This window comes from Phaethon aethereus, assembly GCF_964289735.1.
Source record: "Phaethon aethereus genome assembly, contig: HAP1_SCAFFOLD_108, whole genome shotgun sequence".
NCBI lineage: Eukaryota > Metazoa > Chordata > Aves > Phaethontiformes > Phaethontidae > Phaethon > Phaethon aethereus.
This window is the reverse complement of record NW_028113960.1, coordinates 285,053-298,370: the sequence shown is the minus strand read 5'-3', so window position 1 is coordinate 298,370 and position 13,318 is coordinate 285,053. Positions and strand designations below refer to the sequence as shown.

The 13,318-nt window shown below is 50.2% G+C and overlaps 2 protein-coding genes across 2 annotated transcripts in view; both read right to left on the bottom strand.

Moving 5' to 3' along the window:
* The window catches only part of LOC309416429 (serine/threonine-protein kinase PAK 3-like), a gene marked incomplete at its 5' end in the record, with an annotated part of 266,010 nt that overhangs the window by 128,768 nt on the left and 123,924 nt on the right, over positions 1-13,318 (bottom strand). The window lies entirely within an intron of this gene.
* The window catches only part of LOC309416404 (E3 ubiquitin-protein ligase RBBP6-like), a gene marked incomplete at both ends in the record, with an annotated part of 135,506 nt that overhangs the window by 24,788 nt on the left and 97,400 nt on the right, over positions 1-13,318 (bottom strand). Inside the window, 7 exon segments of the mRNA XM_082015960.1 lie at positions 5,915-6,121; positions 7,237-7,284; positions 7,286-7,401; positions 7,405-7,440; positions 7,443-7,478; positions 7,482-7,829; positions 7,833-8,044. Coding sequence (XP_081872086.1) covers positions 5,915-6,121; positions 7,237-7,284; positions 7,286-7,401; positions 7,405-7,440; positions 7,443-7,478; positions 7,482-7,829; positions 7,833-8,044 — 1,003 coding nt within the window.

Genomic DNA, 13,318 nt, shown 5'->3' with positions numbered 1-13,318 from the left:
AAGTAAACATGACCTTTGGCCACTAATGCTTCTCCGGAAAAATGGTCATGATTGCTCCATCTACTGTCTGCTTTAGTTGTAAAAACAAGCAAGAGAAGAAAAGTCACAGTTTCAATGCCATTTAGGGGACAAAAGCAGAAAGAGAATTCATTTCAGGAGTATTCCACAAGGTGGAAGTTTTTAAGGCTGCTGCTTGACCATCTCATTTTTGAACGTGGGTCTGACTCATTTTGGGGCCTGACACTGCCTCTTTCGCAGTGAGATGTCAACTTACCTCCCGACAGGGAGGCGATTCGAGACAGTCAGCACGGCTTCACCTAGGACAAGTCCTGCCTGACCAACCTAGTGGCCTTCTGTGATGCAGCGACCACATTAGTGGGCAAGGGAAGAGCAACCGACGTCGTCTATCCAGAGTTCTGTAAGGCCTTTGAGACAGTCCCCCACAACAGCCTTCTCTCTAAGTTGGAGAGAGAGAGATTTGATGGACTGTGGACTGTGCTGAGTGGTGCGGTTGACACGCCTGAGGGATGGGATGCCGTCCAGAGGGACCTGGATAAGCTCGAGGAATGGGCTCGTGTGAACCTCTAAGGTTCAGCATGGCCAAGTGCAGGGTCCTGACACAGTACTCCAGCTGGGGTCTTGCCACAGCGGAGTGGAGGGGCAGAGTTCATGTACTTCACGGCATCCTTCGAATTTATGAAGGACTATCAACAGAGATGGGGTTGTCCATGAGCATGAGAACCACATGAAGTCTAAAAGTCAGCAAAGGCACCTGCTCTGAGCCCACCAGAGCATGTCTGCTCCAAAGCGTGGCAGCCTCCTGTCACACCGGAGGCAGCTCTACCTTCCACTGTCTCCAGATGTCAGGGCTCCGGTGGGTCACTCTTGGGGTAGCAGCAGGAACACTTTGGCACAGGTAAAAAGCGTTCCCAGAGCTTCCTGCAAGCATTTGCACAGCTCACAGCCCAGGACAGCCGTGCCTGTGACGGCCACACCGTTTTTACCCTGCCTCCCCAGAACAAGGACAACATTCTGGACATCTCACTCCTGGGCAGAAAGCCCAGAGACTTCCTTTAATGACAGAAATCCAAAGAGCTACAATAAGCTTTTTAAATCAAGTACAGCCAATAAAAAGCAGACAAACCCACCAAAAATGATGGGTAATCCTCTGAGGCACTACTGAGGAAGAAAAGCTCTCCCGTTAAGTCCACTGCCCCTCACAAAACAGACAAGTGGCTTAAAGAGATGCCTTCAAAGAAACTGCAGATGGAAGAGAACCCTGGTAACTCTAGTACAAGAAACTGCCCAACCTGCTGTAGACATATTGGACCAGAAAAGTGGCTTACAAGACACAAAACACAGTACAATCCACCAGAGCAGCAAAAAAGTCAACCAGAAGAAACATCGTACACAAACCAAAGGTGCCTGTCCAACCACTAAAAAGACAAGCTGAAAAAGGACTCTCCACAAAAGAAGGCTACACAGAACACAACGCAAGGCAGAAATAACCTAACCCCAGGAACCCAGGGCAACAAACCCAGATTCTGTCCATAGCAAGAACACGCTTTAATCCTACCTCGCTGAAACTCTGGCATGCCATAACCCTGGCACCCCATCAACCTAGCAAACTGTAGCCCTAGCTTCCCATAACCCTCGCCCATTGTAGCTCTAGGATGTCAACAAAATGAACACAAACTCTCTGGAAATCTCTGCCGGGACCTTCAGGTGGCCCCGGATTTCAGACATCACAACTTGGAAGTGGGAGCAGGACTAGAGCCACAGGGATGTCACCAGCATCCATCTTTACATCATCCGTCACACCCTGATAACGGGCCCAGGTTAAACACTCCCAGGGAGAAAGGCTGAGGCACTCAGAGACATTGAACCAGACAGCCACAGCCACGGGGCTTCAGCTCATCTTTGCTGTGTCAGAGCCACCAGGCAGATGACCCCATCCTCCTGGAGACACTCCTCAGGGCAGACGTACCCAGTGCCAGGTGGCTGGATATGGCCTTTGCTCTATGGGGAGGCGCCTTCTGGGAGCAGGATCCCTCACAGGGGCACTGGGAAGCCCTCCTGGATCCCAGAGAAACATCTCTGTGCTGCTCCGTATCTCACCAAAACCAGGGGTGGAGGAAGGCTGCTTTCATAGCCTCCAAGACAACCAGCTCACCTGGGCCGCTCTGTGGCCACCTTTGCTGTCAGGCAGGTCTCAGCACTGCTCTGCAAGCAGCTGTCTCCTCCCTGCAGGGCACTCTCCAGCACAGGGTACATCTCCACTTGCTCAGTCTGTGGGCAAAGATCGAAAGGGAGGGATGGGTTTGCTTTGCCCTCATTCCCAGGGTGCCACAAGAGAGACCTGCCACCCCCAAATCAGCCGTGTGACGTGGACACCACATACGAGCTGCAGACGTGGGTCAGGACGGCTGTGGGGAGTGGGCAAGCCAATCTGCGGTGCCCTCGGTGCTGGCTGAAAGCAGAGCTGGAGGCAACGGGGCGAAGCCCAGGGCAGCCGGCAGCAGGGCCCGGCAGGGTGCAGTGCCCGCAGAAATGCCCGGCTCCTGGAGCCTTAGCCCTGGGGCTGCAGCACGGGGACGGCACCAGCTGGGGCTTCGCCGGGAAAAACCAGGCAGGGGTGACCCTGACATCCCACATATGCACCTGGCCTTGGGACTTGACAACCTGGCCCTCTGCCCATCGCCACCAGGGGATCCAGAAAGCAGCGCCACTGGCCATGAAGTGGTCCTGAGACATCGCTCCATGGGTGAGTCTTTAACCAGCGGGCCTAAAATGAGGACAAAGCCTGGAGGCCATCGCTGTTCTGTCCTTCTCCATCCCCCTGTCCTCATCTACATCCCTCTGTCACCCCTCTCTGCCCCTCTGTGCCCCTCTCCTCCTCTTCCCTGCTCCGCCTGGGCCTGGGCCTGGGCCTGGGCCCGAGCCTGGGCAACCCCAGGCAGACGGCCATGAGGCTGTGGGCGGGCGGGGCCTGGCTGGGGGGCGGGATGCAGGCTCAGGCAGCAGGAGGGCGTGCCCCAGGGCATGCCGGGAGCTGTAGTCCTGGGCTCGGGGCTGCCAGGCGGCCATCTTGGTCTTGGAGGCCCAGTCTCTCTGCTCCAGCTGCAGCGAGGCTGCCCTGAGGGCCGGGGCCTCTCAGCCTGCATCTGGCTCGGGTTTGCGTGGGCTGTCTCTGGCCTTGCTCTCCTGGTGACGTGGATGCAGAGGGGCAGATGGACACTTAGTGCCTCTGGAGAGGAGCTGCCGTGGCTGAAGCTGAAGCTGAAGAGCTCAGCAGAAGGTGAAGCAGCTGGAGAATGAGATGAAGAGGATCCCAGCAGCTGCTGCCTCCAGCTGCAGACAAGAGACAGCCGGCCTCTCCAGGTGAGGAAGGGTCCCTCTCAGTAGTCCTCAGCAGACCAGATCTCCAATGTGCACCGCGGGGTCTGTATAAATAAGGAAAAGTGCAGTACGGCCACGTAGTGTGTGTTGGCGGGGGCGTGGGGGGGGGGTTGGTGTGGGTGCGTGCGTGCGTGCGGGTGCGTGGCTGTGCATCTAGGCAGCCTCATGTTGTCGGAGCTGTAAGGCACCAATGTGTTCTCTTAGGTGGACAGTCAAGTGAGTGGAGCTACAGCAGAGGAAGGGAGGAAAGGGCAGACAGAGACAGAAGTGCCTGAATTCTCTAACTGGCCTGGCAGTGCAGAGGGCAGGAACTCCGGTGAGTGCTGGGTCCATGGGGTCATGTCACCCCTCTTCTGTGTCCCAATCCCTCCCTGCCCGCTCCCCTTTCCCTCTGTGTAATTTTTTTTTTTTTTGGTTCTGTTTCCCTCCTCTATTACCGTGCTCTGCTCCCTACCTCCCCTTTCTCTTTTCTCCAAGTCTTTCTCTTTCTCTCTCATCTCCCTCTCCCTTTACTTTCCCTCTTGCCCCTCTTTCCTGCTCCCTGTGCTTCTTTTTTTCTGTCTCTCTCTATCTGCAGGCCAGTGCAGGTTTTTCCTTCTCCATCTCTTTGAATCATAGACTAGTTTGGGTTGGAAGGGATCTTTAAAGGTCGTCCAGTCCAACCCCCCTGCACTGAGCAAGGACATCCTCAACTAGAGCAGGTTGCTCAGAGGCCTGTCCATCCTGGCCTGGAATGTTCCCAGGGATGGGGCATCTACCACCTCTCTGGGCAACCTGTGCCTGTCTTTCACCACCCTCATTGTGAAAAATTTCTTCCTTAGATCTAGCCTTTACCTACCCTCTTATAGTTTAAAACCATGAGCCCTTGTTCTGTCACAGCAGGGCCAGCTAAAAAGCCTGTCCCCATCTTTCTTATAGATCCCCTGTAATTACTGGAAGGCTGCAAAAAGGTCTCCTCGGAGCCTCCTCTTCTCCAGGCTGAACAACCCCAACTCTCTCAGCCTGTCCTCATAGGAGAAGTGTTCCATCCCTCGGATCATTTTGGTGGCCCTCCTCCTGACCACTCCAACAGGTCCGTGTCTTATCCTGTGCGGAGGGCTCCAGAGCTGGACACAGTGCTCCAGGTGGGTCTCACCAGAGCGTAGTAGAGGGGCAGCATCCCCTCTCTCAACCTGCTGGCCACGCTGCTTTGGATGCAGCCCAGGATACCGTTGGTCTGCTGCTTCTCTTTTGTTCTCTCTCTTTCTCGCTCTGTCCTGTTCACAGTCACTGTGTTTTTCCATTCTCTATCCCACCGTCCCTGTCCTTCTTCCTGCTCATCTCTTCTCTCTCTGTCCCTCTCTGCTGCTTCCTGAGCCTTCCACCTGCCCTCCTCCATCTCTTGGCAAGGTTCCCAATACCTCTCTCTCTTTCTCCATTCCGCTGTGCTGCTCACTGTCCCTGGTTTTCTCTTTCTTTCTGTTGTCTCTCTCGTCTGGCGCTCTGTCCTCCTCCCTGCCCCAACTTTTCTCACTATGTCCTTCTGTCCTGCCTCTGTCCCTGCCCCTGTTCTTTTTCAGCCCCCCTCCATCTTGCTGCGTCCCCAGGCTTGTTTTGCAGTCTCTGTTCTGGCCCCAGCCCTTATTGTGCTTTCCCTCTCCTGCTCCCTCCCCCTCCTTCTGCCTCTCTTCCTCTTGCCCTGCTGCTGCTTTCTCCCTCTCTTCTCAGATCCCTGTCCCTTTTTCCCTCTTGCTGTCCTTCTTTCCCCTCTCTTTGTTCTGTCTCTTTCTGTCCCGTTCCCTGCCCCATCCTTTCTCACTGTATCCCCCTGTCCAGCTGGCTGCCCCTTCTTTCCCTCTCTCTTGCTCTATGTTTTCTTTCTCCAGGTCTCTGTCCTGCTGCCCATCACAGTTGCTTTTTTCCACCAGTGCTGTCCTGCCCCCTGTTCCTTTTCTCTCTCTCTGTCACTCTGTGAATTCTCTCTGAATTTGTTTGCAGTGTAACAAAATTGAACAAAGATGACTTAGGATGAATTAAGTCTTTTTTTATTACCTGTGATTCCGTGTAGTGACAGGTTTCACTTTTGCATCACTTTTCTCTTTATATTTGCTCTTCTTCAATTTCCTCTTCTTGTGTTCGTGCTTTTGGCTCTTTTCCAAATCCGTTTGGTTTCCAATGTGTTTCTTTGGCTTCTTGTGCTTCTTCTTCTCTTGGTTCTTTTTTTTCTTGCTCTCTTGACTCTCTCCTGAGCTGGCACTGCTGCTGTGGCTTTGAGTCTGCCTCTCAGAAGGGCTTCGCCTATGGCTGCAGCTAACACTGGGACTGCTTTGACTTTCACGTCTGCTTGCTTCAGGCTGGTCAACTGCAGCAGGTGCTGCTGTATCGTCTTCCACCTTACCAACAGCCTTTTCTTTTGGCTCTTTAGGATTTTTTTCCTGCAGTGTTTCCTCTGAAGGCTCCACCTCTTTTTCATGCTGTTTTACAGGATTTGGTGGCTTAGCACTCATGTTTTTATAGCACTAGCAGGTTTTCCTACGTTTGCGGGCACTGGCTAGATTTAACATCTTCCTCTTCAGACTCAGAGTCAACTCTATCCCACTTTGACGGAGGGATCTGGATCATAATATTGACATCTTTATCAGGGGCTGTTATATCATTATTAGACTCCTCTCTGGTCTTAAGGAGTTTAGTGCCTGGCTTTTCTTCAGTCTTTCTAATGGGGCTTCCCTCAGTAGAACTAGTGCTCAGAGAAGGAAAGCGCATGTTAGTACTGGGTGAGATCCACACACTGCCATTTTCTGTAACATTTTCTAAAATGGCTTTTGTTTCAATTCTAAATCTTCAGGAGTTTTTCAAAAGATGTTCAATTAAGGGAACAGGCAAGAGAACGGATGAGCCCACTAGCTATGATTATGAGCAACCAATGGATTTAGTATCTTCCTACTCTACATGTAATTAACAAAGACACAAGATTATCAGATTGGGGCCCATCTGATCTGGTAATACCTTCAGGTCCTACTTCTACCAATGGTGGATACATGAGACATGCACTCTTGTTTCATTCTTGTAAGCAAGCAATTATGGAGAGGTATACACAACCAAAGCTCTGTCCCACTGTTCTTCCTTAGAAAAATGTACAGTTTTGAACCTTCTTAGAACACCAAGACACTACCTTATGTCTCCAGCCATGTCTTAAATGTTTTGAGTTTGCTTTGTCCTCCTTCTTTAGGCACTGAAATCTAAATCCTAACAGTTCCACACTAGATCACTTTTCTGTTTTTCACGTGTCATACAATGGAACCTAGAAGAGAGGTCTCCAAGGGAAGTGCCAAACACGGAGGCACTGAGCTGGGAGCAGTGTAGCTGTGTCGATATGGCGCTGTGCTCAAAGCCAAAATCAGTACAACCTATTGTCAGCCAAGCTGCTCTCTCTGCAAGGTATAATTTCATGTCCTACTGACAAAAGTAGAACATGACAGTGCCTTGCAATTTTTGAAACGCAAAATATTGCATGAGATAGACATGTCTGTTGTCCTTGCCGTTCGCAGTAGCGTGGATTTGAAGGAAGACCGAGAGGGCACTCCTCAAAGAGTCAACATGTAATGAATAAGAAGAGGGGAAAACGAAGTCCCAGAAGTAAGGGTCAAACATGTTATTAGCTTTCTGCGCAGTACAGACTGCTTGTTTCCTTTAACAAAATTTGGTTCTGACACAAGTACACTTGAACAGGAGAGATCACAGATTATTCACTCATTTAGCAGGGATTTAGCTGTTCCTTCCATTAGTCACCATAAAGAATTCTGCAGCTTTTGGGGTGGGAGGAGGAAGGAAAGAATAGGAAAAGAAGTGATGAGGTACCTGGTGTAATCTACGAGAGTTGAATGAGAGCCATCAGCTCCTGTTACTTCTCACTTTTCCCTTTGCTTTTTCTTGTTTCACGTTGCTGCTGCTCGGCTCATGTTTCTCAAGAGGTTCTTTTGCGGGTGGCACATTTTCTCCACTCACCATCTTTTTGCCAGTTTCTTAGTTAAATTGAATCTTATTGAAGATTGTTAAGGCTTCAGGTTGTTAAGAAAAGCAGATTTATCCTTTGCTGGAGTTCATTCTCCTTTTTCACCATCAGGCTTGGTCTTCCCCTTCCGTGATGTGTTTGATTCAGCACTTTCTGCTTTAGAGGCCTTCATGGAAGTGGCTTCACGTTCTTTGTCAACCTTTTCATCACCTTTTATTTCTTTTTTTTCAGGTTTCGCGTCAGAAGTTTTGCTTTTTTCAGTAGGTTTTTTTGGCTGCCCCTCTTTGTTGGAGAGCTGCTCTGACTTGATTTCTTTTGGATGGTCTTTCTTTGCCTTTTCCTCCACGGCTGGTCTAGTTTCTGGGTGATCTTCTGTCACTTTTGGATGAATTTTCTGTGGGGTACCAAGAGCCTTCTCATCCTTTTGAGAGGAAGATGTTTAAACATTGTCTGTCTTTGGCACGTCCTCCTTCACTTGTTTCACAGGAGGTTCCATTGGAGGAGACTTTACACGCTCGCTGTCCACCTTCACTTGGGAAGCTTTAGCTGGTTTTCTTCTCTTGTCTTTCTGAGGAGGAACAGCCACTTCTGCTTCCCGCTTTGTCTTGCCAGTTTTTGACTTTGGCTCCTTCTCTTTCTTCTCCTTTTCAGACACTGGTTTGAACGTGTCGTGGTTTAGCCCCAGCTGGCAACTAAGCGCCATGCAGCCGCCCGCTCACTCCCCTCTCCCCCAGTGCGACGGGGGAGAGCATTGGGAAAAAACTCGTGGGTTGAGTTAAAAACAGTTTAATAGGACAGCAAGAGAGAAGGAAACAACAATGATAACAACCATAATAATACCGACAAAGGAACATAGAAGAACAAGTGATGCCCAATGCAGCAATTACTCAGCAGCCGGCAATCCATAACCCATCCCCGAGCAGCGATTTCTGCCCCCCCGGCTAACTCCAATTTGTGTACTGGGCATGATGTTGTATGGTAGGGAATATCTCTTTGGCCAGCCTGGGTTAGCTGTGCTGACTGTGTCCCCTCGCAGCTTCCCGTGCACTCCCAGCCTTCTTGCTGGGGCCAGCACGAGAAGCTGGACTGTCCTTGACTACTTAGCAACAACTCAAAACATCAGCACATTATCAACATTTTCTCATCCCAAATCCAAAATATAGCCTCACGCTAGCATCTGTGAAGAAAACCAGCTCTATCCTGCCTGAAACCAGGACAGATATGCATCTAGTGAGGATGAAAGTACCTACTTTGACTTTTTTGGGTTGTTTTTGCACTTTTTGTCAATATCTCCTTAAAAGTCTACTTCAGCAAAAGAAGAAGAAATCGCTTCTCGTTTCTGTGTCTGACTAAGAACTAACCTGATCATACAGAGAACCAATGTGAAGAGCCATTGGTTGTCGTTACTGGGTACCATATCTGACTTGTCGTGCTTTCCCTGTGCGTCGGGTGGTGGTTTCTGCGTGGCACTGGTCTGTGCTGCTGGGTCCACATCCCTGTTGGTTGCCAGATGCAAGGCAAAGGGCTTATCCTCGTTTAAAATTACTGGTCTACTTTCAGAAACTGTCTCCACAGACTTAAAAAAGAAATTCTTCCTCATCTCTCTGTGCTCTAGGAGAGAAGCAGTGGGGGGGTTTCAGGGCAGTGCCCATAAAAGAGCCTTTAGGAGATCCTGTCCCTTGCCCGTCAGATGGTGCAATGAAGAGTTTGAGAAAGTCATGAGTGTTTTGGTGTCCACCAAAGCAGGTGGGTTTGGGTTTTTTGTTGTTTTGTAGCATTTATAGCTTGTGTTTCTTACATAGGAGAGCTGGGAGGCTGGGAGGAAAGCCTGTGGGTAGCAGAGGATGTGCTTAGTTACATATCAAAGGAAGATGAAATAAATAACTATGTAAGGGTCAGCATAAATATTGAGATGTTTTGCTGTTTAAATGTCGACCTGAACTTTGACTGAAATGGATTCGCTGGCACTTTTCTTCTCTCCTAGTTCATGTGTGGGTAGAAGAAAGAAGGCAGCAGACATACACACTGGCTAAAACCGCTTTTTATTGCCGGCTGTAAAGGTGCCTCTTGGCTGTAAGCCTGAGAAGGACCCCACATTACAATTCTCGATGCCTCATATGCAATTTTAAGGGTACTCACATATTCATTTTTGCAGGCTGAAAAACCCATTGGCTTTGGCCACGACATGTTACTGTTTGCTTTTGTGTATTTGTACACACAACCTGCCCTGTGCAAGCATGCTTAATGCATATTTATTAGCTGAGTTGGCACTATCTCGTTGCACCTTTGCCGCATTCAGCTGGTTTCTGTCTGTTTTTTTCTAATGCTAAGCCCACTTGTATAGGTGAGGCCACTGTCAGTCAAGTTCTCTTGCACATGTCTTTGAAGCTAGCTTTACACAGGAGCTTTTTCTTATGAAGCACAATTGGCTGATCAGCTTTGTCACCAGGGCTAGTTCAAAGCCTACGCAGCAGGAAGCAACTGCTGCCAGACAAGGCTTCTTTATATCCCACGGGAGCTCAGTGGTTGTAACACACTTTCTGGTTTTCCTTGGGAGACAGGGGGGACCAAAGCTCTTGCATCAGAGCGTACCTTGGTCGGGGGAGGCAGGGTAAAAACGGTGTGGCCGTCACAGGCACAGCTGTCCTGGGCTGTGAGCTGTGCAAATGCTTGCAGGAAGCTCTGGGAACGCTTTTTACCTGTGCCAAAGTGTTCCTGCTGCTACCCCAAGAGTGACCCACCGGAGCCCTGACATCTGGAGACAGTGGAAGGTAGAGCTGCCTCCGGTGTGACAGGAGGCTGCCACGCTTTGGAGCAGACATGCTCTGGTGGGCTCAGAGCAGGTGCCTCTGCTGACTTTTAGACTTCATGTGGTTCTCATGCTCATGGACAACCCCATCTCTGTTGATAGTCCTTCATAAATTCGAAGGATGCCGTGAAGTACATGAACTCTGCCCCTCCACTCCGCTGTGGCAAGACCCCAGCTGGAGTACTGTGTCAGGACCCTGCACTTGGCCATGCTGAACCTTAGAGGTTCACACGAGCCCATTCCTCGAGCTTATCCAGGTCCCTCTGGACGGCATCCCATCCCTCAGGCGTGTCAACCGCACCACTCAGCACAGTCCACAGTCCATCAAATCTCTCTCTCTCCAACTTAGAGAGAAGGCTGTTGTGGGGGACTGTCTCAAAGGCCTTACAGAACTCTGGATAGACGACGTCGGTTGCTCTTCCCTTGCCCACTAATGTGGTCGCTGCATCACAGAAGGCCACTAGGTTGGTCAGGCAGGACTTGTCCTAGGTGAAGCCGTGCTGACTGTCTCGAATCGCCTCCCTGTCGGGAGGTAAGTTGACATCTCACTGCGAAAGAGGCAGTGTCAGGCCCCAAAATGAGTCAGACCCACGTTCAAAAATCAGGTGGTCAAGCAGCAGCCTTAAAAACTTCCACCTTGTGGAATACTCCTGAAATGAATTCTCTTTCTGCTTTTGTCCCCTAAATGGCATTGAAACTGTGACTTTTCTTCTCTTGCTTGTTTTTACAACTAAAGCAGACAGTAGATGGAGCAATCATGACCATTTTTCCGGAGAAGCATTAGTGGCCAAAGGTCATGTTTACTTTTGTTTCTTTGCATCCTTGCTCCTTCACGCTACCCTTCAGATTGGGGTACAGGGTATACTTGTTTTGTGCGTTTTATGAGTTATTCTTGGATCCTTTGAGCAACAGGTTATGGACCCTGAGGATTTTTTTGTGGTGTTTTGTGATAGAGGGGAATTTTCAAGGATTTCTTGCATTAGCTGTAGAGAAGATGTGGTGGGCTGACCTTGGCTAGACGCCAGGTGCCCACCAAAGCTGCTCTGTCACTCCCTCTCCTCAGCTGGACAGGGGAGAGAAAATATAAGGACAAGCCTGTGGCTGGAGATAAGGACAGGGAGAGATCATTCAGCAATTCCCATCACGGGCAAAACAGACTCAACTTGGGGAAATTTGTTTAAGTTCTTGCCAATCAAAATCAGAGTAGGATAATGGGAAATATGGTGAAATCTTAAAACACCTTCCTGGCACCCCTCCCTTCGTCCTGGGCTGTCACGGATGGATAATTTAGGCTGCTTAAAGAATCACTGCCGAAGATATCAGAAAGCGAATGATTTTAATCTAGATTTGTAAAAAGCGCGAATTAACAGAAGTTGCTGGCAAGGTCCACTCTATTCCATATTCAACGTGGAAAAGCTATGCAGAGAGAAGCCAGATTACAATTAAACTCGAATGATTTACGTGTCTATCGGATCGAGTTAATGTGTATCTTGAGGAGAGAAACTAGGGGAGACCCTCCTCTTGAGACACGAGGCTCAGAGTGGACCGAAATCCACCCCTAGTCCTGGACTTGGTCAACGGTTTATGACTAAGGTTAGGTAAGGAAAGTAAAGGAATGCCCTCCCGTTGAGTCACGAGGTTCAGGGTGGACCCCCATGCTTTCTAAAGTCCTTTTCAGAGGGGAGTCTAGGTGCGGCTGAATCCACTCCTAGTCCCAGACTTGGTCAACGGTTTACATGACTAAAGGGATAGAGTATCAAGGATTCTGGTGTAGTGATACAGACTATGATTTTGTGCTTCCTGTAACTTAAAGATGGCAATTTATCCAATACAAAGTAGCAGCAATCACATTCACTAACAATGCTGAGATAAGTCACAGTATCAAATCATATAAAACTTAGCAGCATAATCCACTGAAACTTACTACGAGAATTCTTTTTCAAAATATTTGTTCTGCAGTCTTTTTCTTTATTCTTTTCTAACAAGAGCTTCCATGAACTTGTGATACCTGTTTGGATAGGTACACAGTTCCACTAACAAGCTGAAAATAGCACCTGCCAGACACCGACAACACGGTGTTTTTCCTGCTGCCCAGCCCAGCCCAGGATTACGGCAGTGGTTGGTTTAGTACTGCAGGGTCCCATGGGGATCCCTGTCTGGGGGCTGGTTAAGCTCGGCAGTGTGCGCAGGAGGGTACGCTTTCTCATCTCACGTCCCTTCTTCCAGTCAGTTACGAGGGAGTCCCAGAGTCCTCTGGGCATATTCTTCTGGACTGAAGGGTTCTTTTGTAGTGGAGACCCACCATAGAGAAACAGAAGGAAAGCTTCATCTTACGCTATAGGTTTGAGTGAGATGAAACTACAAAACGTTAACCAGGTCCTGAAAGCGTACGGCCCTTGGCTTGGAGTCCGGACAATCCAGTTCCTCTAACTCTTCCAGGCTGGCACAGCAGGGCAGGATCACGTCAGGTTACGTGAGACTGTGTCAGCATCCTCAGGCAGGCTCCAGCCTGGGCCCCAGCCATGGGGTGCCATCCTCCAGAAACAGGCTGCTCCAGCACGGGCCTGCCACGGGGTCATGGCCTCCTTCGGGCATCCCCCTGCCCCGGCGGGGGGTCCTCCCCGGGCTGCAGGTGGAGATCTGCTCCAGCGTGGAGCTGCATGGCTGCAGGGGCACAGCCTGCCTCACCATGGTCTTCACCAGGGGCTGCAGGGGAACCTCTGCTGCGGCGCCGGGAGCACATCCTGCCCCTCCTTCCGCACGGACCTTGGTGTCTGCAGAGCTCTTTTCACATGTTCTCACTCCTCTCTCCGGCTGCAAATGCCACGTGCCGGTTTTGTCCCCTTCTGAAATATGTTATCCCAGCGGCGGGTCCGTCTTGGAGCCGGCGGGCACGGGCTCTATGGGACACAGGGGAAGCTTCTAGCAGCTTCTCACAGAAGCCACCCCTGCAGCCCTGCTGCCACAACCTTGCCACGCAAACCCCATGCAGAGGACGAGGTTGCTGTGCATAAACTCGCAAACCAACCCAGAACGGCTGCCATTGTGATGTAACAGGAACGGTGTCACAGAGGGCGAGAAGGCAGGCATAAGTGTCCCGAGCAATCTCCATAGCAGGC